General features: G+C 34.8%; 1 protein-coding gene across 1 annotated transcript in view; it reads left to right on the top strand.

The window, feature by feature from the left end:
* Positions 1-23,720, top strand: part of ORC5 (origin recognition complex subunit 5) — an 83,622-nt gene that overhangs the window by 42,407 nt on the left and 17,495 nt on the right. Inside the window, exons 11-12 of the mRNA XM_004090184.1 lie at positions 498-545; positions 4,569-4,679. Of these exons, the coding sequence (XP_004090232.1) occupies positions 498-545; positions 4,569-4,679 (159 nt within the window). The remainder of the gene's footprint in view (positions 1-497; positions 546-4,568; positions 4,680-23,720) is intronic.

Raw genomic sequence — 23,720 nt, 5'->3', positions numbered from 1 at the left:
AATCCTGAGTGCCTAACTAAAATGCTCTCCATCAGTGTTTATTATGTGAATTGTGTATAACTAAAATGCTCTCCATCAGTGTTTATTATGTGAATTGTGTATAACTAAAATGCTCTCCATCAGCGTTTATTTGTGAATTGCCAGACTTGTTTATGGGTTGAATAAAAATCCATATCTCTTTGGAAGTTTCATTTTTATAGCAATGTATATGCTGTACTAAATCAATATAATAAGCTCTTTTAGGAAATGTCATTATTTTATTTTAGAAATTCTTTTTTTACATGCCAAAGTAATTTTATATCCAATCCAAGTCTAAAAGAAATTGGCCTAAAATATGTTGAAGTCTAATATATATACAAGGTGATAAGAAGAATAATTATTTAAAAACCTAAGATATACAGATTAGTATTATGTGTGCCATGTTTTAAATAAATAATGTTTTCTGGTTTTGTGGAATACTATCTTTTCAACTTAAAATTTGTTTTCCTTAATTGCAGCATCATGGAAAAATCAAGAAAACCAACTTTCTAAAAAAACACGAAAAGGTATTTACATTTTAATTTCTGTAATGGAAGAAACTTAAGAAATGAAGATAACACAGGAAATAGATACATCTGTATTTGTCATTTGAATATAGGAACTTATTTGTGTTGATATGGTACTGTTATACCGTAATAGAATTTTGTTATGTTGAAGATCGTGATTGACGGCACATTTAAGTGAGCTGGTGCTGGAGATTAAAACTGAGTTGACAAAGTTTTTTTAGTGATTTAGTAGATGAAGAAGTTTACCCTGGATTATTTAATTAAATACAGCCAATGGAATACAGGCATTTTCCTCTTTTCTTTCCCCTTTGAAGCACCCACGACAATGACATTGAAGAAATAAAAAAGGTAAACTCATAAATACTAAGCAGATGAGAGACCCCCAAAATTTGGAATTGCATGGTAGGTAGATATTGAGGTGACCAAGCAGATTAGAGAAAACGCTAAAACCTAAGCCTCAAACTTAGCTGATTTGGCTTTAGGAATCTGGAAAAAGTTTAGGGATTAGAAGCACTAAGTTCTTTTGAAGGTGGGGTCAGGTAAGGTTGAAACTGGTGAAAGCAGCATTTAGACTGTTTAGATCACTTCTTCCACTTTGTATGTCCAAACCACTGTTGCTTCTCTTGTCAGAAGATGGAGAATTTTAAACTATAAACTCTGCACTATAGAAACTGCAAGTTTTGTTGCCCTTATTCTTAGAGGCAGTTTTGCTCAATTCCAGGACTTCCTGACTCCAAAGCCTACGATGATATTTACCACTGTTCTTGAACCCCTACAACAGACAGATGGTTAACGTTTAGAATTTTTATTATTTATCTACTTTTGAGGCAGGGTCCCACTCTGTCACCCATGCTGCAGTGCAATGGCGTGATCATGGCTCACTGCAGCCTCAACCTCCTGGGCTTAAGTGATCCTCCTATCTCAGCCTCCCTAGTAGCTGGGACTACAGGCACACGCCACCATGCCTGGCTAATCTTTGTATTTTTTGTAGAGACAGGGTTTCACCGAGGACTCATCTAAGCCTGGGAGTTCGAGGCTGGTCTCAAATGATCCACTCCTCTCAGCCTTCCAAAGTGCTGGGACTACAGGCATAAGCTACCATGCCCGACCTAATGTCTCGAATTTTTAAAGACTCATTACAAACCAATAAGAAAAGGACAAAAATTCGATAGCAAAATGGATAAATGATACACTAAGGAACCTGAATGTCTAATAATCATGACATGATTATCAGCCTTATTCACGAATGAGAGAAAAAGTTAAAACAACAGTGAGATATTTCATACTCTTGGTTTGACAAAACTAAAAAAGTCTATGATTTCAAGTGCTGGTGATAATGTAGAAGAGTGATAGTCTGCCTATTTTGCAGGTTGACAATATCTACTGAAGTTAATATGTTACTATTAGGATAGACTGGTTATGCTTGTAGTAAAAAGCAAACCCCGGCCGGGCGGGGTGCCTCACACCTATAGTCCCAGCACTTTGGGAGGCCGAGGCGGGTGGATCACGAGGTCAGGAGATCGAGACCATTCTGGCTAACACGGTGAAACCCTGTCTCTACTAAAAATATAAAAACAAAAATTAGCTGGGCATGATGGCAGGCGCCTGTAGTCCCAGCTGCTCGGGAGGCTGAGGCGGGAGAATGGCGTGAACCTGGGAGGCGTAGCTTGCAGTGAGCTGAGATCACGCCACTACACTTCATCCTGGGCGACAGAGTGAGACTCCTTCTCAAACAGACAAACAAACAAAACCCCCCAAACCCTTGGTGGCTTTACACAACAGAAGTTATGTTGCTTACAACGTAACTGAATATGAATTGAGTGACCCTCTTTCATCTTACAGTGGTATGAAGTGAAACATTGTGGCCTCTGAAGTTGCCGCTAAAGGGAAAGTAGGTGAAAGACTAGGCTTGGAAGTAGCTTACATCACTTCTATTCATATTTCATTGGGCTGGCAGAACCCAGTTACATGACCTCTATCTAACTGCAGGAGAGACTGAGAAACGTAGTCTTCTTGTGTCTCAGAGAAGAAACAGTGTTGGCAAACACATAGCACTGACTCTGCCTTGTGCTTAAATCCAGCAATCGTACTTAGACAAACTCACACATGTGCACAAGGAGAAATGTATAAGATTATCAGTCACAGGATTATTTGTAATAATAATGAATTTTTTAAAGTAGTCATAAAATGGAATTCTGTAAGGTAATTTAAAAATGGACTAGAGCTACATGTATCCATATGGATAAATTTCAAAAAGCAATTGGTAGAGAGGTATGTTCAAAATGATATCTTTATATAAAATTTTAAACCATGCAAACAATGCTGTATATTGTTTGTGGATACATATGCAGTAGTATAAAACCTTCATGAGAGTACATCCAATTCTAGATAGTGGAATTTTTCTAGAGTAGGAAAGGGAGAATAGGATGAGAGAGGGTTGAAGGAAGCTTCAACTTATCTGTAATGTGATCTAATGTTTTGTTTCTCTGCACGTATTACACAGCATATTTGATAAAATTGAGTGGTGAGTCCATTGGTATTCATTATATTCACTTCTGTACTCTTATATATTTGAAGTATTTAATGACGAAAGCATACAAAATTTAAGACCTGGAAAATAATTTCTAGTTGAGGTAAAAACTTCATTGTATAATTCTGAGTAGGTATTTTTCTTTACATTCATTCTTCTTTTAAATAAATAGTTACTCCCATGCATGTAAATATAGTTTCCAGTTTTATTTGCCATTGCTAATATAAAGTACTTATTTGTGGCTGGTTGCACTGGCTCACGCCTGTAATTCTAGCACTTTGGGAGGCCAAGGTGGGCGGATTACTTCAGGTCAGAAGTTCGACACTAGCCTGTCCTCCATGGCGAAACTAAAAATACAAAAATTAGCCATGTGTGGCAGTGCATGCCTGTAATCCCAGCTACTTGGGTGGCTGAGGTACGAGAATCACTTGAACCTGGGAGGTGGAGTTTGCAGGGAGCCAAGATCATGTTACTGTACTGGGTGACAGAGTGAGGCTCTGTCTCAAAAAAAGAAATAAATATTTATTGGCTATTAAAATTATCTGCAAATAGAATGGAACTTGAGCATTGTCTCGTTTCTGATGACATGAATTATACCATATGAGTTTGTATACAAGTATGAACATTTTACAATCTTGAAAAAAATTTTTTTTAATTTTACATTGTTTTAAGCTGCTGGCTTATTTACTTTATAAAATATTTTATTAGTTTTCTAAGTTAAGCTACGACTTACTGTAATTAATCTTTTTAGAGCTACTAATGTTGAATTTTCCTGGCAGTGGTACAAAGAGGAATTGTGAGAAATAAGTAGTAAGCTCTAGTCTACAACTTAGGAATCTGGTTTGGTTATTATCTTGGATTTGGCGAAATTACTTAACACCTGGTTATAACGGCAAAATAGGAGGCATATTTAGGACTAGACCAGATGACTGTGAGTTCTTTAATTAGTATTTGTTGATACCAAGTCAGAAATCTTGAGGAATATATTAAAAGATAAATCATGGCTGGGTATGGCGGCTCATGCCTGTAATTCTAGCACTTTGGGAGGCCAAGGTGGGGAGGATTGCTTGAGGCCAGGAGTTTAAGACAAGTCTGGGCAACATAGTGAGACCCTGTCTTTACAAAATAATTTGTAAAAATACCCAAACATTGCGGTGTGTGCCTAGAGTCCTAGCTACTCAAGAGGAGAATCTGAGGTGGGAGGATGGCTTGAGCCCAGGAATTCAAGGCTATAGTGAGCCATGATTGCGCTGCCACTGCATTCCAGCCTGGGTGACAGCGGACCTTGTCTCTAAACAAAACAAACTTAAAAAAAGGATAAATCATGATCATATCAGATAAACTTTTAACTTAGAGTTTGCAGGTTAGATTTGTTAGCATTTTTAGGGGAACTATATATAACATAAATACATTGTTACTGGCAGTTTTGTAGTACAGAAAGTGAGTGCTCTGGTATAAGTAGAAAATCCATGTTTTTGTTTTGTTTTTTACAGACGAGCAATCATCTGCTTGGACCAAAACCATTTCCACTAGACAGATTATTAGCAATATTATATAGTATCGTGGACAGCAGAGTTGCTCCAACAGCAAATATTTTTTCCCAGGTAAGCTTAATCATAGGTTATTATCTGTCATCTTTGTGGGATTCTTCAGATAGTAGAGTCAATAGAATTCCAGGCGTTCAGATTTTTGTTCAACATGTTACTGTTTTAACTATATAATGAACCATGTTTTTGGTAAGTAATTGAAAATTAAGTATATAGAATCTTTAGGGGTACCACTAAATTTGCATATGTTTACAAGTATCACCTCATGGCAAATAATTTAATTTGGCTCTTTTTCAATAAAGGAATTTTTAAAATTAAATGATCATAATTATCTTGCTAATTAAACAAGTGGCTTGATGACTAAGTTGATGAATTGTAATTTAATGAAAACAAAATTTTAAAAAATTTTTTTTGTAAGAGTATAATCTACAATGTCCTTATTCCTCATCTATGTACTTTGCAGATAGATGTGCTTTTATTAAAAAATGCTGTTTTCCAGAATAATTAAGTTCTCAGAATTTCACTAGGTGGCAGCAAAGCATAAAAATAGAAAATACGACTTTAAAAAAACAAGTAGTTAAGGTTTGTTTTTTAGTTGACATTTTAAGAAAAAAAAAATTTATTAAAATTATAGTCAGAGTAGATTTCTTAAATGGTCCAGAAAAACAATGCTTAGCACATGGTACAAGTGGATAGAAGAAAAAGAAAAATGATATAACTAGTATTTATTTAAAAGCAAAGTCATGTCAGATATTACAGTGAGCATTTTGTTTTCTCTACGCATTTTTAGGTTGAGAGCTGTGTAAATAATACTTGCGTTTTAATTAATTCACTGAATAAATCTGGCCCCAGAGTAGCTGTCAGACTTTGTAATCTATTGTGTGCTGGTAACTTTTAATTTTTCATTTAGAGAAGAGTTTGAGTAACAAATATAGTCTCAATTTTCTCAACATTGAATTTAAATAGTTTTTATAAATGTCAGCATGTATAGAAAATTGTGTCTACATTTACTGTGTTCTTGAAGAAACTCAGTTCACTCAATTACTAGGCAACATAAATAGCTAGCTATATAGGTAGATAGCTAGCTAGATAGGTAGGTAGATCACTAATGCTGATAACTTTAAAAAAGTAATTCAGTTTTAATTTGTGTTACAGGGATTTTTCCCATGTATTTTCTAAAAAAGCTTTGTCTGAAATTGGTTTTTAATCAAACTTTTCATTTTATTAATCGTTTTCTACATACAACATAGGAATTTTTTGTTTTGTGTTTACTGTTGCAGTAACTCTAGATTAGCAGGTATTTTGAATTATCAGGTCTTTATTATAAGCAATTGAGCCTTACATTAGGTCAGAGAGATTAAACAGCTTTTACAATATGATGCAATGAGTAAACCTTTGAGATTTAAAGCCTAGGGAAGTGAGACAGACAGTGCTTTTGAAAAGAGCAGAAACATGTTTGCATCACATGTGATTGTACTTCTCAGGTGCCCACAAATTACCTGTGTGAGGGGCACAATGAAGGATAGTACATGTTTTTTCTTTCAATGAGCTTATAATTTATTCTAGGGCATTAAAATGTATACATGAAAATACTTTCTTAAGGCTGTAAATGAATGCTAGATAGTGCTCCTGAGAAGTTTAGAGCAGAAAGAGATCACTTCTAGATTGGGCAGGATGAAAGAATTCACAGAAAATGAAAAATGAGACCTGGCTGTGGAGAATGAGTAGGAGTTTTTGTTTTTTAAATATATCTCATTTATATAAGTGATACATGTTTATTATACAGAAATGTATAAATGGGTAAATACAGAAATAATAGTTTAAAAGCACCTGATGTCTTATTTCCAAAGGATAGAGTTTAGGTTAGAGATTCAGAAAGAAAGGTTAATATGATCTGAAGAAAGGTTTGAAAAGCAAGGCGTACCTGTGAACTGTCACCCTGGTTTGGTCAGGATTGAATGGGGTTATATTGTAGTGGTAGTTGTCATTGTAGTTGTGATTGTAATAGTAGTAGTCATAGTAACACTACTGCCACCACATGCCACACCTTAACTATTGGTACCTTACATATTGTACTTTACATTCATAGAGCATTTTCTGTTTTTAGAAATAAACTCTTCAGCAATTTTATCCTCTGGGGAAAAAATATGGCAATTAGAAACAATGGGAGGCTTCTGATTTAGAGATTTACTAGCTGCTCTGAGCCTTTGACTATGATGAACAATGTCAGCAGTCTTCGTGGTTATAGCAGTGCCAGTAATATTACATAGTTAAGAAAACGACTTGGCCCAAAATGTATCTTTGTCTGTTAACGAAGTTAAATTTTTTTTCAAACTTGACAATTGTGGTTGCTGATCTTGTTATTCTTTATCTCTTCTAATTAACTTTTTATAATCAAAATGATAAATTTGTATATTTAAAGTATTGCTATACATGAATTTAGGTGAATTTAATAGCAAGTCATTTAGGAACACGATCTTAGTTATTCTCATTGGGAATACAAAGGGTCGGGGAGTACGTAGAGATAGATGCAACTAGTTCTAAGGAGTTGATCTTTACTTTTGCTTGGTCGGTAAAGTATCCAAGAAAATCTAATAACATGTATATTGTGTTCAAGAACAAAATGTGGCAGGAATCTCATCCAAAGAGTATCTCTCTCACATGCCTTATATTTTCTTCTTCACATTGACTCCCAGTGACCTTTTCTATTTTTCTTCTTTCTCCTTTTATTCTTCTATCAAAATTATACTCTTAGCCATGGGAATGGCAGTTTGTATTTAACCTACATACGCTTAATTTTTTAAGTGAAAAACAGAAATACGTTTGTTTTCAAAGTGCTTATTTGGTACAAACACTAGATGGCAATGTTTTTGCATTCTAGCTTTAAGATGAGCCATGCAAACAGACCTTTTACCTGTTAATACTGTCTCTGACATCTAGAGAAATTTGTTAACACATTTGGTCATTTGAATGGAAATAAACTTGCTGAAAAATGTAATTATAAACATGTATGTGTGTATTTACACTTTTATGAAAATGTAAATAAAATTGGCAATGATTTATATTTTGTACCTGCAGGTAAATTGCTTTTTATTAGTTATAATGTGTCTATATGAGATGATGATGTATTATTTTTGTATTCACCTGTTTTAAGAATTTATTTTATAGTGATGTGCTATTTTTATAGCTGGATTTACTGCTTAAATAATTGTTTAAACTTCTTTCGTGTATAAATTGATCATGTATGATATAGACATTCAGAATTATCCTGAAGCAAAAGTTTATTTCCATTGTATTTCAAATCTAATCTATTCTATAATTAAGTTATAAAAATAGTAACTCAAGGACTCTTTAAAGTTTATTAAAATTCCAATTGAGAATAATAAATTTATAATAGTACTAGCAGCAATATTGTATTGTAGTTGGCATTATTCTGAATTTCTTTATTCTCTATTGAACTCTAAATAAAATTCTATTCATTAACTAGTCTCACAAGTAAAGAGAATAGTAGCACCTTTAACATTTTATGTTAATGTTCAGATACACTGAACTTAAATATGACTTTAATTTTTTTTTCAGATTATTATTTTAGCCTTACCTGGTTTTTACCTTTAGTACAATTTTGCAGTCATTATCTTGGATCATTTTTAAAATTTTCATTCCAGTAAGAGAACTTCATGGGTGACAGAGCATTAATTCTGGTATTTCATTCTTTTCTCCTTTCCTTTCTGCTCTCATCATAACATAGAATGGAATACATGCAGTAAATGGGTAAAGTTTATAGGTATTCTTTCTAAATTTTTAATTTGATCAGATATGATTTTGAAGACCATTTGTCAGCTTTTAAATAAATACTGTTATCTTTTTTTCCAGAAGTATATTAAAGCCAAGTTATGCTTTTTAATTCTTTTTTTCCTAAAAAAATATGGGAATTTCTAAATTAATCTGTTTCATCCTTTTTATAGTTCTATATCTTTTCTTACTCATTCTTACCTCCCCTACCCCAATACTCTTGTAGTTAGGTCAGAACAATAGGAGTACAGTTCTTTAAGATTGTCGAATTCTACCAGAGGTACAAGGAGGAACTGGTACCATTCCTTCTGAAACTATTCCAATCGATAGAAAAAGAGGGAATCCTCCCTAACTCATTTTATGAGGCCAGCATCATCCTGATACCAAAGCTGGGCAGAGACACAACCAGAAAAGAGAATTTTAGACCAATATCCTTGATGAACGTTGATGCAAAAATCCTCAATAAAATACTGGCAAACCGAATCCAGCAGCACATCAAAAAGCTTATCCACCATGATCAAGTGGGCTTCATCCCTGGGATGCAAGGCTGGTTCAACATACGCAAATCAATAAGTGTAATCCAGCATATAAACAGAACCAAAGACAAAAACCACATGATTATCTCAATAGACGCAGAAAAGGCCTTTGACAAAATTCAACAACCCTTCATGCTAAAAACTCTGAATAAATTAGGTATTGATGGGATGTATCTCAAAATAATAAGAGCTATCTATGACAAACCCACAGCCAATATCATACTGAATGGGCAAAAACTGGAAGCATTCCCTCTGAAAACAGGCACAAGACAGGGATGCCCTCTCTCACCACTCCTATTCAACATAGTGTTGGAAGTTCTGGCCAGGGCAATCAGGCAGGAGAAGGAAATAAAGGGTATTCAATTAGGAAAAGAGGAAGTCAAATTGTCCCTGTTTGCAGATGACATGATTGTATATCTAGAAAACCCCATTGTCTCAGCCCAAAATCTCCTTAAGCTGATAAGCAACTTCAGCAAAGTCTCAGGATACAAAATCAATGTACAAAAATCACAAGCATTCTTATACACCAATAACAGACAGCCAAATCATGAGTGAACTCCCATTCACAATTGCTTCAAAGAGAATAAAATACCTAGGAATCCAACTTAGAAGGGATGTGAAGGACCTCTTCAAGGAGAGCTACGAACCACTGCTCAATGAAATAAAAGAGGATACAAACAAATGGAAGAACATTCCATGCTCATGGGTTGGAAGAATCAATATTGTGAAAATGGCCATACTGCCCAAGGTAATTTATAGATTTAATGCCATCCCCATCAAGCTACCAATGACTTTCTTCACAGAATTGGAAAAAACTAAAGTTCATATGGAACCAAAAAAGAGCCCACATCGCCAAGTCAATCCTAAGCCAAAAGAACAAAGCTGGAGGCATCACGCTACCTGACTTCAAACTATACTACAAGGCTACAGTAACCAAAACAGCATGGCACTGGTACCACAACAGAGATACAGATCAATGGAACAGAACAGAGCCCTCAGAAATAACGCTGCATATCTACAACTATCTGATCTTTGACAAACCTGACAAAAACAAGAAATGGGGAAAGGATTCCCTATTTGATAAATGGTGCTGGGAAAACTGGCTAGCCATATGTAGAAAGCTGAAACTGGATCCCTTCCTTACACCTTATACAAAAATTAATTCAAGATGGATTAAAGACTTACATGTTAGACCTAAAACCATAAAAACCCTAGAAGAAAACCCTAGAAGCAAACCTAGGCAATACCATTCAGGACATAGGCATGGGCAAGGACTTCATGTCTAAAACACCAAAAGCAATGGCAACAAAAGCCAAAATTGACAAATGGGATCTAATTAAACTAAAGAGCTTCTGCACAGCAAAAGAAACTACCATCAGAGTGAACAGGCAACCTACAGAAGGGGAGAAAATTTTTGCAATCTACTCATCTGACAGAGGGCTAATATCCAGAATCTACAATGAACTCCAACAAATTTACAAGAAAAAAACAACCCCATCAAAAAGTGGGCAAAGGATATGAACAGACACTTCTCAAAAGAAGACATTTATGCAACCAAAAGATACATGAAAAAATGCTCATCATCACTGACCATCAGAGAAATGCAAATCAAAACCACAATGAGATACCATCTCACACCAGTTAGAATGGCCATCATTAAAAAGTCAGGAAACAACAGGTGCTGGAGAGGATGTGGAGAAATAGGAACACTTTTACACTGTTGGTGGGACTGTAAACTAGTTCAACCATTGTGGAAGTCAGTGTGGGGATTCCTCAGGGATCTAGAACTAGAAATACCATTTGACCCAGCAATCCCATTACTGGGTATATACCCAAAGGATTAGAAATCATGCTGCTATAAAGATACATGCATATGGATGTTTATTGCGGCACTATTCACAATAGCAAAGACTTGGAACCAACCCAGATGTCCAACAATGATAGACTGGATTAAGAAAATGTGGCACATATACACCATGGAATACTATGGAGCCATAAAAAATGATGAGTTCATGTCCTTTGTAGGGACATGGATGAAACTAGAAATCATCATTCTCAGTAAACTATCGCAAGGACAAAAAACCAAACACCGCATGTTCTCACTCTTAGGTGGGAATTGAACAATGAGAACTCATGGTCACAGGAAAGGCAACATCACACTCTGGGGACTGTTGTGGGGTGGGCGGAGCGGGGAGGGATAGCATGAGGAGATATACCTAATGCTAAATGATGAGTTAATGGGTGCAGCAAACCAACATGGCACATGTATACATATGTAACAAACCTGCACATTGTGCACATGTACCCTAAAACTTAAAGTATAATAATAAAAAAAAAAGATTGTCAGAGATACCACTGATTTTAAAATCTCAAAGCCATATTGCTTTATTTTTTTCCCAGAGAATAAAATTGCTGGAGAGTTTATTTCTAAAATCATTGGTATAGGTTTCTAAAGTGACTTGTAAAAGGAATATGTTTTAATTTTCATTGATCTGCTTCAATCAGTTTGCATTTTGGAAAATAATTTTTGAAAGTAGTTTACTGTAATTCTGCCATTTAAAAGGTTTTATTTTAATAATATTACTATATTATAAAAATAATATATTCTGAATTAATACCAAGAAACAGCTGAAAGATTAGAAAAGGAGCATAGTTCTTTTTAAAAAATAGTTCTGTGTACCATATTGACAAGTGGGATTTTTCCATAATACCTAATTTCTGAGTGGTTTCATGCTTAGTTGTACATAATAAAAAATTTAGAGTGTTTTTGTGGATTTATTTTCATTTATAAGAACATAAACATTTTGTAGCATAGTTTAATATACAAATATATATCTTTTCTGTTTGTACCTTCTCTGCTTATGAACTCATGTCATGATACTATAGATACACTTGGAGTTATTTGTTACGTCAATTTAACTTATTGGTCATGAATCAACAATCGTTTCTTACAGAGGTTTTATTTATTGTAATAGCATTCAGACAACCTTACTACTCATTTAGGTGTTGTTCTATAAGATATATAGGATATATCCAAACCAATTGTTTTTCCCAAATGAATTGATCATCAATCAGAAAGCAGAATGATAATTTAGTTGTTTTATCTATGAAAATTTTTTTTTTAGCAAATACTTCATCTGTAATTCACCATAGCTGTAGGAAGATGTTTTTGCTATACTGTACTTGTTAAGGTAGCTAACGTTTTATTACACCAAAAATAGATTTTGGCATATTTCTTCAAATACAGGTAGATATGTGGTAAATTTATATAGTTTTCAGTTTTCTAAAGAGGAGACATTGTTAATTTTTATTTAATTCTACAACAGTTATAAATAAAAATATTTTAATCTCACATTTCAAGTTCAAAGTATTTTTTTTCCATGGTTGTTATTAAATTTATCTTTCTCTGCTTAAAATTTCATTTAACAAATATTTACTGTCTACTACATTTCAGGCATTGTCTTGGATAAAGAGAATACAGAAATGAAGATGTGTCTGTGGATTCCACGGCCCTTCATTTGTGCTGGTGCAGCCACCAGATTCTATTTTATATGTTTAGAGTTAATGGTGTATATATGTATTTAATGTGAGGACATATATATGCTGAAGGAACTAATACTTAAATACTTAAAGTGAATACTAATAAGTACTTAAAGTGAATAAATAAGAGTTTTTACTTCAGTAGTTCTTAATATTTTGTAACTTAGATATTTAAGTGTTTTCTACTGAGTCATAACAAACCTGTTTGTTGAATATTTCCTTCTGACATGCCTTGAACTTAGTGTTTGAAGCAATGATTGTTTGATATTGATAGCTAAATTTTGTTAATACCCAATTAAATTTAGTTATGACATTGGCGTCAGACGATCTCAAGACTTGGAACTTAAGTTATGGAGAAGTAATCAGTGTATTGTATATGGCCTAGTATATACAGTCTGAGTGGCTTTTCTTAAAAAGTTACATGGCTATATTTGAAATACTTCATAATGGAAAATTAATACTCATGTCCTTTTTTAATATACATTATTTCAGACTGCTTTTATAGATTTTTAACCAAAAGCACTTTAAATAAATTTTATGAAGACTATGATAAAATTTCTTTACCTTTAAAGTTTAATTTGCATATTACATAATATTTATATTTTTACAAAAAGTAACTATATTCATTAAACGCTAGTCAGATAACACTAGAAATCTAGTAGATAAAAATATCTAATCCATTTATTGATCAGATAACAATTTGAATCTTGTAAACATAAAGAGTAACATCCTAAAATCTAGCTGTAAGATATTTATATAAATTGATTTGAGTGTGGGCATTATCTTTATAGACATTAAACTTAGTGACTAAAAGGGACAGTTTTCCTTAAAATTCCATGGATACTAAATTATTAGAAATGTGAAGAGCTGTTCCTTTGCAATTTCTCTGCATTTCGTTTGTCCTGTACCAGCATTCCAGTGTTTCTGTAATATTTGACTGTAATGCTTGATGCTATTAAGGTAAATTATGTAAATCATAGAAAATAGCTTGAATGCTAACATTTCCTAATAATCTTACTATGTTTTTTTCTTAACAACAACTGAGATTGTGAGGCATTCCGTTCCAAGAATGGTAAAGGAGCCTTACTTAATACCTACTTCGCTGATGAATAGGTCAGCAGGGATGCTGTTTAATAGAGGCCGGCTCTTTTCTAGATGCTAAGAGCATCACCGCCATGATGCTCAGTCTCCACTGGTGCAGTAAATGAGATTCTCAAATCTCCTACTACCCCTGGTGTGGACATATTACTGTTCTGCCATCAGACCACTCTGCAGTAGATACCTACTTCAGGAGATTTTTTTTTAAACTGCTTTGGGATGTTTCATGTTTGCAAAGAGTAAAGTTAACCTATAATTTTTACTAGCTGTACTACTGTTGTAAGGAATACCAATATTAATTATTACCAAGGATACTAAAAAGCACAGCATATTTTATTTTACTGCTCAGGGATAAAAGATTGTTTTTCTTGTTCTCATATGTAAAAGAACAGTGTTTTCCCCTGTTATTTTCTTATCTTCTCCAAATCTGCCATTAAATTTCTTAGTGTAATCACTTTGCCTTTGTGAATGTATCATTCCAGCAGTGGGCATTTTTACCAAACTCTAGAAAAATGAAACCAGTGCCTAAGGGTGACATAAAAAACTGCCTAAGGGATTTAAAAAATTGCATAAATTATGCTTTCTACTTTTGTATAAAATACTACATTGGTACTTTATTTTTGTGGGCAATATTTTATAACTAACTTTCTCAAAGATTAGTGTTACTTCCAATAAGTTTACTAAATGTATATCCTTTATTGACATTTTTTCGGGAAATATATTAAACCCCAATAAATTTTATATAACTTGGCAGATTTTTAGCTGACAACACACAAAAAAGTTTGTATGGGTATGTGCTTGTAAATGCATGTTTAAGAGACTCCATACTACTAATATATAGTGACTGTGTCGGCATATTTGTGCATTAGATGGAACTTAATGACTAGATTGTTTAAATGAGAAGAGTTTTAATAAGAAAAGATAGGAGATAAGTGATTTAGAAAAAAATCTTCGTTATGGAAATGTGTGGTACATTTAAAAATACTTCTGGCTGGGCATGATGGGTCATGCCTGTAATCCCAGCACTTTGGGAGACTGGGGTAGGAGGATCATTTGCGTCCAGGAGTTCGAGACCTGCCTGAGCAACATAGTGAGACCCTGTATCTACAATAAATAAATTAGCTGCGTGTGGTGATGCGTGATTGTAAGCCCAGCCACTCTGAAGGCTGAGGTGGGAGGATCACTTGAGTCAGGAGGTCAAGACTACAGCGGCCTTTGATTGCACCACTGCACTCCAGCCTAGGTGACAGAGCAAGACTCCACCCCCCCAAAAAACAAAATCTATAAAAGATGATTAAAAGACATGTTGGTGCTTAAAGAGGGTTTCCAGTAAGAAATTGTCTTGATTCCTTGTCAGCACACAATGAATTGGAGATTTTTGAAGGAGACTGGCCACACCTGCCTATCTATAGACATACTGCAGTAGCTGGTGCTGCAGAGAAGTCTTTTATCTTTTCTCCTAGATGAAAAATTAGGGTTCTTAGGCCCAGGTGGCCTTTAGAACCTGAATGCTCCCTCACCTTTGGTCACTCTGAGTGGTGGTGGCTAATTGAATTCTTAGAATCAAAAGTAATCATACCTCCATAGTTAACAAGAAAGGGAACTAGATTTACCCAGAGCTGTCTTATCTACTCCCTTGGCGTTAAATGCTGTGTGTATGTTGGTGGCTTTTGAAATACATATTTCTAGTTCTTATTCTCTAGCTCTCCATCCAAATTGCCAGCTGAACCTGAACTGTACCTGGATGACCCATATATGTCACACACTGGTGTGCCCAAACCAAATCATTCCCTAAATCTTTCCCTGAGTTTTCAGCCTTACCTAGATTTCAAAACTAATCATTTATTAATTCGTCCATTACTAAGCACCTGCCATGTAGTATACACATTATTAGATGCTAGAAAAACAAAGATAATATAGTTTCTAGTTTTTAGTTTAGCTAAATGGAGAAATTATCTCTGAACCGTCTCATTTTCTCCCCTCCATTTACTTGGTCAAGTCCAGTCTATTTTTCCTAAATACAAATGTCTCTTAAACATACTCCTTTTTTTCCACCCTCACTGACATTACCTTAAATCAGTAGCTTCCTTTTTAGGCAGTTGCACCAGCTTTCTATCTGGTTTCCTTTTCACTAGGCACTTGCTGGTTCATCATCCATACAGTCATCAGCATAAATCTTGAAAAACAAATTTGGTCTTTCTTTTCTGGTTATACTTTTTTTGATGAGTTACATTATTTACAGAACCAAGTCTACATTCAGTAGCATTTATTGCAAAGTCCTTCATAATCTGGCCCCAATTTCTACCACTTCCTTCATTCACCATATATACCATTCACAATAAGCTGTTTCCTCTCTGAAAACACACTGATTTTAAATGTTTTTATATTGTTGCATGTACTTTCCCCTTACAACTATCGAACTCTCTTTTTATGCATCATAGTCCATCTCCCAAATGTCATTTCTCAGTGAATCTGCACTTTGTCTCCCTCCCTTTTAGTTCATTTTCTTCTCTGTAGTCAGATAATTATGTTTATGCATATTTTAATACTAACATAGCACTCATTTTATGACATTACCATTTTATGTGTTTGTCTCCAACTACCCTGATGTTTGAGGGCATAGACGTTGTCTGTTCATTTTTGTATCTCGCACAATGCCATCCTTGAACATGGGAGTCATTCATTGAATGATCTCCCATTCTCCTAACATGCATTTATGGTCTTCATGGTTGCTAAAGATTTGCAGTCAGTTTGCATGCTAAAAAGTTCCAGAGATTAGAGGCTTTATCTTCAGTTGCTCTATGTATAAACATTCATGCTACTTTTTGTTTATCTGAGCATATTTGAAGAGTAGCAAACCACTCTTTTTTTTTTGAAATGAAAATTTATGGTAGTGATTTAAAGTTGAACTGCTTTGATGATATTTGCCTATTTCTGCCATGTGCTGCATTTACCACCTCTGCTTTGTGTGTATAAAAATGTCAGTTGAACTCTCTTGATATATGCCATGAACCGTCAAGTCTCCTGAATTCAGATCAAATGTGGTGCTTGTTGGGTTGTGTGGGACTCATACACTGAAATTTCATGTGTGAAGTTCGTTTATTTGAATAATTTAATATGTTTCAGATTGTGAAGCTCCTCCAGGACAAGCAGGATAGGATGTTTCTTAAATCAATGGATATATAACAACCTGTGAACATATAAAAATAATGAGCATGTTAAAAATTAATTACAGTTGTAAATTGATTTTGTTTTGTTGGCAGAAAGAACAGTTTATTAGCCCAGGAACAGGTTCACACTGTTTTTACATCAAGCATTTCCAGCTGAAGCTTGTTAGTGGCTGCCTCTCAGATTAAGGAAAAAAAAATCCTCACTGTGGTACATGAACTCCTATTGTTATGACATAAATAATCAGCTCATCCCCTACACGGATGAGAACAAAGGACATAATAGTACACAGAGCAAAGATTAAACAAATACTGTATAACCCCATTTACGATGTAAATCTAAAAATACTGTACACATAAAGAGATTTTTGTTTTTTTATTTTTCTTTGTGAATGCCTCAGTCTTAACGTAGGACCTAGTCAAAGGAAAAGGAATATATACGGTGGCTTTTGAGTCAGATAGATTGATTATTTTAAGCTAAGGTGAAATAAAATACATTAAGCAGTGTCAGAATGCTGCTGATGTATGAAAGCTAGGGAAATACTATTCTCTTTGATAACAGGATTCCTCAGATTTTTAGGGGATTTGCTTAAACTGAGGAGGACAAAAAAATAACAATTTTTATTTTGAGGAAAAACATCAGTGGAAAACATGACTAAAAATTTAGTAGTAAAACCACTGACTTTTAATACAGTTTCTTAAAAACAAAAACAAAACTTTGTTCTGTATTTTCTAACATGAAATCTGAATCCTGACTTTGAAAAAGAGAACCCACTCCCTAGGCTACTTTTTTGTTCATTTGAGTTTTATTCATTTGACTTTGAGCTTGACAAAACGGACAAAAAGAGCAGCTGTGGAAAGCAGTATATAATCCCCTAAAATCTGAACATTACTGACAATAGAATGTATCTTCATAGGGTGTAGAAACCCAGAAGAGGATTTATAATTTTCCCACAATTTTTATATTTACCTAAATAATTAAGATGACTTTACTTGAAAATGATTCTAGTGTTTCAGAAAAAGACCTTTTCATTACCCTTTCTTTTAATGTATTTTAATATTTTATGAGTTGTAGTTGTGAATGTTTCTGTAAATGATCTTTAATCCACAAATGTGTAAGAAACTGCTTTGGGATACCATCGTCAATATCATCTAATAATTTCTGAATTTAAGAAATCATGCTTTCCCCCAACCTTAAATTTACTTTTTTTTTTTTGAGACGGAGTCTTACTCTGTCACCCAGGTGGGAGTGCAGTGGCACGCTCTCTGCTCACTGCAACCTCTGCCTCCTAGGTTCAAGCGATTCTCCTGCCTCAGCCTCCCAAGTAGCTGGGGCTACAGGCCTGCGCCACCACACCCAGCTAATTTTTGTATTTTTAATAGACCTGCGGTTTCACCATGTTGGCCAGGCTGGTCTTGAACTCCTGACCTCAAGTGATGTGCCTGCCTCGGCCTCCCAAAGTGCTGGAGTTACAGGTGTGAGCCACCATTGGCCAATATTTACCTTTTAAAAATAAACCTTAAAAACAGCAATTTAATGTCTAATGTAATACATAATCTGACTTACGAAAAATTAGCCTGTCATTAGGTTAAATCAATTGCACATTAATGTTTTACTTTTGTGACGTCAAACTCATACATCTAACAATTTTGTTCTCAGTATTGTTAATTGTTACTTCTCAAGATTATTCTATATCCCTGTGGCGCAGGACATTTGCCTATACTGTATTGAGATACTTCTTTATCCATATTGCTACAATTTCATTTAAGGCTTTTTCTCATTTTACTTGCATTGCCTGCTCTCCTGGGTTTCTTACTTTTCCAGCATACTAATAGTTATCACCTTCACTGTAGAATGGAAGGTGGAGTAGTCATTTCCTTCTTCCATAAAGCTTTCCTAATCTCGCCCAACAAAATTCTCTTTGTATTCTACAGCTCCTTGTTTGGGGTAGTATAAGGAATATGGGCTTTGGATTCAGATAGTATTCAAACCCAGTGCTGTTCTTAACCACTGTTAGCTTCATGACCTTGAGCAATTTACTCACCTCTCTGAGGTGGTGTCCTCGTCTGGAAAAGAGAGATTTATTTATAGTAATCATGGGAGGGTTTTTGTGAGAATTGAGGATGCACAATGTCTGCCTTAGAGCCTGGACACAGTAATAAATTCCAGTCCATATGCCACTAATTACCATGGTCATTTATAGTATTAGTTCCTATAGCTATCTTTCCCTGACCCCTGCCCCTCAAGTTTTGTCCATATCCTCTGCTAGAACCTGAAGGAAGGAGTAAATGCCAAAATACATATGTGTCATTCTCAGGAATTTTGAAAAACAGCAGAAGAAAAGATAAAAGCACATAGACTCATACTGGTGTTCTTTATTCACAGTAACAGTAGTCTTGGCAAACCATTTTCTAATCATCAACACCCAATGTGAAGTATTATTTTGGCTAAATGTTTTTAATATGTTAATTATTCTTAAAACAAGCGCTTAGTTTAAAATTTGTTGTTACAACTCTAAAATGTTTTCTAGTAAACCTTCAGCACGACATATGTGTTGTATTATTTTTCATTGGGACTTTTGGATTAAATATTTGGAAACATTCATTTGTGTGGGTGACTGACTAGGGACTGATAATGCCAATTGTGCTTTTATGATGTCTCTTTCCTCATCTATTAAGTGAGATATTGATCTCCGAAGTTTCAAGTGCTGATGGGCAAGCTCAGAATTTTACTGTGCAATTATTTTTATGTTGAAAAATTTATTTTTAATAAATTTGAAGTGCAGTTGGCTTTTATAGCCCCAAAACAAACAAATAAAAACAGAACTTTTATCATTAAAAAATATATAAAGTAAGAATTTGGAAAAATAGAACACTCAGGTTGGGATTTATATAGTAATACTTTTGCTATAATCTTCCTTTGCTGTAGAGGAAGTAATAAGTTTTACTAGTCACAGGTTTGTGGCAACTTTGTAAGGACCTTTATGGACTCACAGCATGAAACCAGTAGCTAGAAATCCTCCTTGAGACTGAGCCCCAAGTCATAACTAATCATCTGCCTTTAAGTAGGAAAGATTTAAAAATCTTTACAAATAAGGGTTAAAAAGTGTTTTTATTTTTACAAGTAGATTTTTTTAGCTTCATAGCTACTTAAAACATTTGAGATAAAATTTATTCTGACAGTTTACAAGGTATTTCTCAAAGCTCTCTATATTTTGAGTACGTTATCAGTGTTTTATTTTTTTAATTAAGCTTTTTTGAGGTAATTGTAGATTCACACACAGTTGTAAAACATAATGTGTACTCTCTCTTCCTGTATGTCCATTACTGGTTCCCCACAATGGTAACATCTGGCAAAGCTATAGTGAAATATCACAACCAGGAAATTGACATTAATGCAATCTACTGATCTCATTCAGATTTCCCTACTTCCATTTGTATTCTTTTGTGTATGTCTATATATATTTGGTTATATGAAATTTTATCCTGTGCATAGTTTTAATTCACCACCATAGTCAAGACCGCAAGACCGGTTCCATTATCACAAGGATTCTCCGTGTTACTCATTGATGACCATACTTTCCTCTCTCCCTCCCTTTCCCCAGTTCCTGTGAACTGCTAATTGCTACCTCTAGAATTTTGTGATTTCAAGAATTTGTTTAAGCATAATCATATAGTATATAACACTTGGGAATTAACTTTTTTGAGTCGGGATAATTCCTCAGATTCATCCGAATTTTTGCATGTATTAATAGTTCATTCCTTGTAATTACTGAGGAGTATTCTATGGTATAGATGTACCACAGTTTGTTTAACCATTCACCTTTTGAAGGACATCTGGGTTCTTTCCCGTTTTTTGGCTACTACAATTAAAGCTGTTAGGAACATTCATGTACTGGTTTTTACGTGAACATGCAGTTCTCTGGGATAAATGCGTTAAGTGCAATTGCAGGGTAATACGGTAATTGCCTGCTTTGTTTTATAAGGCGTATGTGTTTTACCACTTCAAGTGAAGTATGGAAACCATACTGCCATTCCTTTTACCTTCCCACCTTTTCAGATACTGTCTTGAGTATCAGAAGGTGTTAAAATGTTTGATCAAATGTGATTTAGAAAACTCATGAGGATATATTCTCTTGTATTTATCCACAAATCTGCTCTTTCCACTGTTCATTCTTTCACTTTTATTATTTCCTTTTGTTTGAAGAACTTCCTTTTGCCCTTCTTTGAAGGTCATCTGCTAGTGACAAATTCTTTAGTTTTACCTCGTTTAAGCATGTCTTTATTTCCACTTTATTCATGAAGGATAGTTTTGCTAGCTATAGAATTGCCAGTTCTTTTGTCAGGATTCTTCTTTAATCCAGGGGAGGAATGAGCCTACCTGGGTAACCTTTTGTCACTCAGTTGTGGATTGGGAAGTGCTGGGCTTGGTTCACCTTTTGCTCTTGGGTGGGGAATTCTAAGACTTGCACCCTCTATATTGTTTCTGTAGCCCTAGGGTCCCTAAGCAGCCCCCCTACCTCTTTCTACCTTTCAGAGTCCTCTTGGTCACCTCTTATATTATTTCCAGGATTTATAGTTGTACTTATCAGGGAAGAATAACAAATATGAATCTATGCATCCTGTCTGGGTGGGAAGTTCTTCTGTATTTATCTTTTTTTCTAACCTTCTGTCTAGGCTCTTTGTTAGTGTTTGTTCCTGAAATGTGTTCCATGGTAATTCAAAGCTCAATTGAAGGAGAAGCCTTCTGTAAATTAGTGCTAAAAAAAGAATACAGAATGTTTTACCATTATTATTTAGAGAGCTTTTTATTCAACAGAGATTAAATCCTTCTAAGTCATTAATTTATTTACTGCAAAATATTTCAATTTATTATTCCATGATGGAACTACAGACTGTGTAAATCACTCCCTGCATTTGGGGACCTAACAACAGGAATGACTGTTGTGTATCTCTTTTCTCTAAGTCACAGATGTGTCACTGAATAAAAAGGGTCAAAGTTAGTATACTTAGCCATAGAAGACTATGTTAACTCTTTTCTGCATATCTTCCCATTCATTAAAATTTCAGGCCTACTCTCATTATGGATTTCTACAAGTTTCCAAACTAAGAAGGCTATTTGTCTTATCTTGGCTTTCAGCAATATTTACTCTCCCCCAAAGACCCCTGTATCCCTTGGTTGCCCATCCTGTTCTGTGTCTTTTTCCTTTATGGTAAAGGTCTCAGGCAGTTAGATGGGAAAGGCTCTGCCCCACCTCTCCCTTATTTATGCATATACATGCATACATGTGAAACTGAGACACCACGATGAATCTGAGTACTCACTGTCTAGAGACTTTTTGTCAGATCCACACTGACCATATCAGACTATGTAGGTACTAATACTAGCCTGGAGATCTGAGTTCATATTGTCATGAACATTTAAAGTGGAGCAAGGAAGTATATAAGTATTTTTTGTGATCCTATTCATTATTTATTTATTTATGAGACGGAGTCTCGTTCTGTTGCCCAGGGTGGAGCTCACTGCAATCTCCACCTCCCAAGTTCAAGCAATTCTCCTGCCTCAACCTCCAGAATAGCTGAGATTACAGGCACATGCCACCACGACCAGCTAGTTTTTTGTGTTTTTAGTAAAGTCGAGGTTTTGCCCTGTTGGCCAGGCTGGTCTCAAACTTTTGACCTCAGGTAATCTGCCTGCCCTGGCCTCCCAATGTGCTGGGATTACAGGTGTGAGCCACCGTGCCCAGCCTCATTTTTAAATGCACAGTACCTAGAGTAAGTCCTCAAGAGTTTCATGGATATGTAGTTGGAAATAAAAATTAGCTAATTTAAGGATTGGATAATAGGAAGGTGGATATTCTGCTATTTATGCATGTATGGAAATAATTTTTAAAGTTTTATATGTATTTTTCCAGAAGTTTTCATTTAGTAAGTTAATAAACTAATACGTTTGAGATTCAAAATGTTGACTCCACTAATTAATCTTTGTGCTTGATTTTGTTTTCAATTTTACTCTAGCAAAATTTTAATAAACTGGGAAAGTACCTTTAAATATTTGGTACATTTGTTCATTCCTTTATTTTTATTTTTATTTTTATTTTTGAGACAGAGTCTTGCTCTGCCACCCAGGCAGTGGTGCGATCTCAGCTCACTGCAACCTCCACCCCCTAGGTTTAAGCAATTCTCATGCCTCAACCTCCCAAGTAGCTGGGATTACAGGCACGTGCCACCATGCCCGACTAACTTTTGTATTTTTAGTAGAGACGGGGTTTCACCATGTTGGCCAGGCTGATCTGAAACTCCTGGCCTCAAATGATCCACCTGTCTCTGCCTCCCAAAGTGCTGGGATTACAGGTGTGAGCCACTGCGCCTGGCCTGTTCGCTGCTTTATGTAATAGATATTCTTCTGAATATTAGCTTTTCCTAAATCAGCCCTACCCCTAAAAAAATTTATCAGTCATCTTATTAATATTTTGGAAGTGCCTTTTAGCTGCTACATCTTCAGCTGAAGGGATATTATATCCTTTGCACAATTTACATGATTAATTTAGCCAGGGAATCCTGGTGAACTGAAAGTGACTTCAAGGGCCTGTTTGTTCCAACTTCCTGCCTTTGGACATTTGTTGTAACTAACGTGCTAAAAGTAAAAAACTGTAAGGCATCTGAAAATATTCTTGAGACCCTAACTTAACTATATTAAAGACAGATTTTGTGTTTTTCTACGAAAAAATTGTGGAAAAAGTAATTTAGCATACAATTTCGTTTAAAGAATCTAAATATGTGTTTGAATTAATAGGAAAGTATCAGTTATGAGAAATATTATAAGGAAATGTCAGTGGCAAATTAATGTTTTCTTCTATATTTAAAAAAAAAGTACTAAGGAGAACTGCCTTTAATAATAGAGTTCAATGCATGATTATTCAAATAGCTATTACTAACCTATTTTAGCAAACGAATCCCTTACA

This window comes from Nomascus leucogenys, chromosome 13 (genome assembly GCF_006542625.1).
Source record: "Nomascus leucogenys isolate Asia chromosome 13, Asia_NLE_v1, whole genome shotgun sequence".
NCBI lineage: Eukaryota > Metazoa > Chordata > Mammalia > Primates > Hylobatidae > Nomascus > Nomascus leucogenys.
Note: the sequence above shows the minus strand (reverse complement) of the source record. Positions and strands in the feature narration are given on the sequence as shown.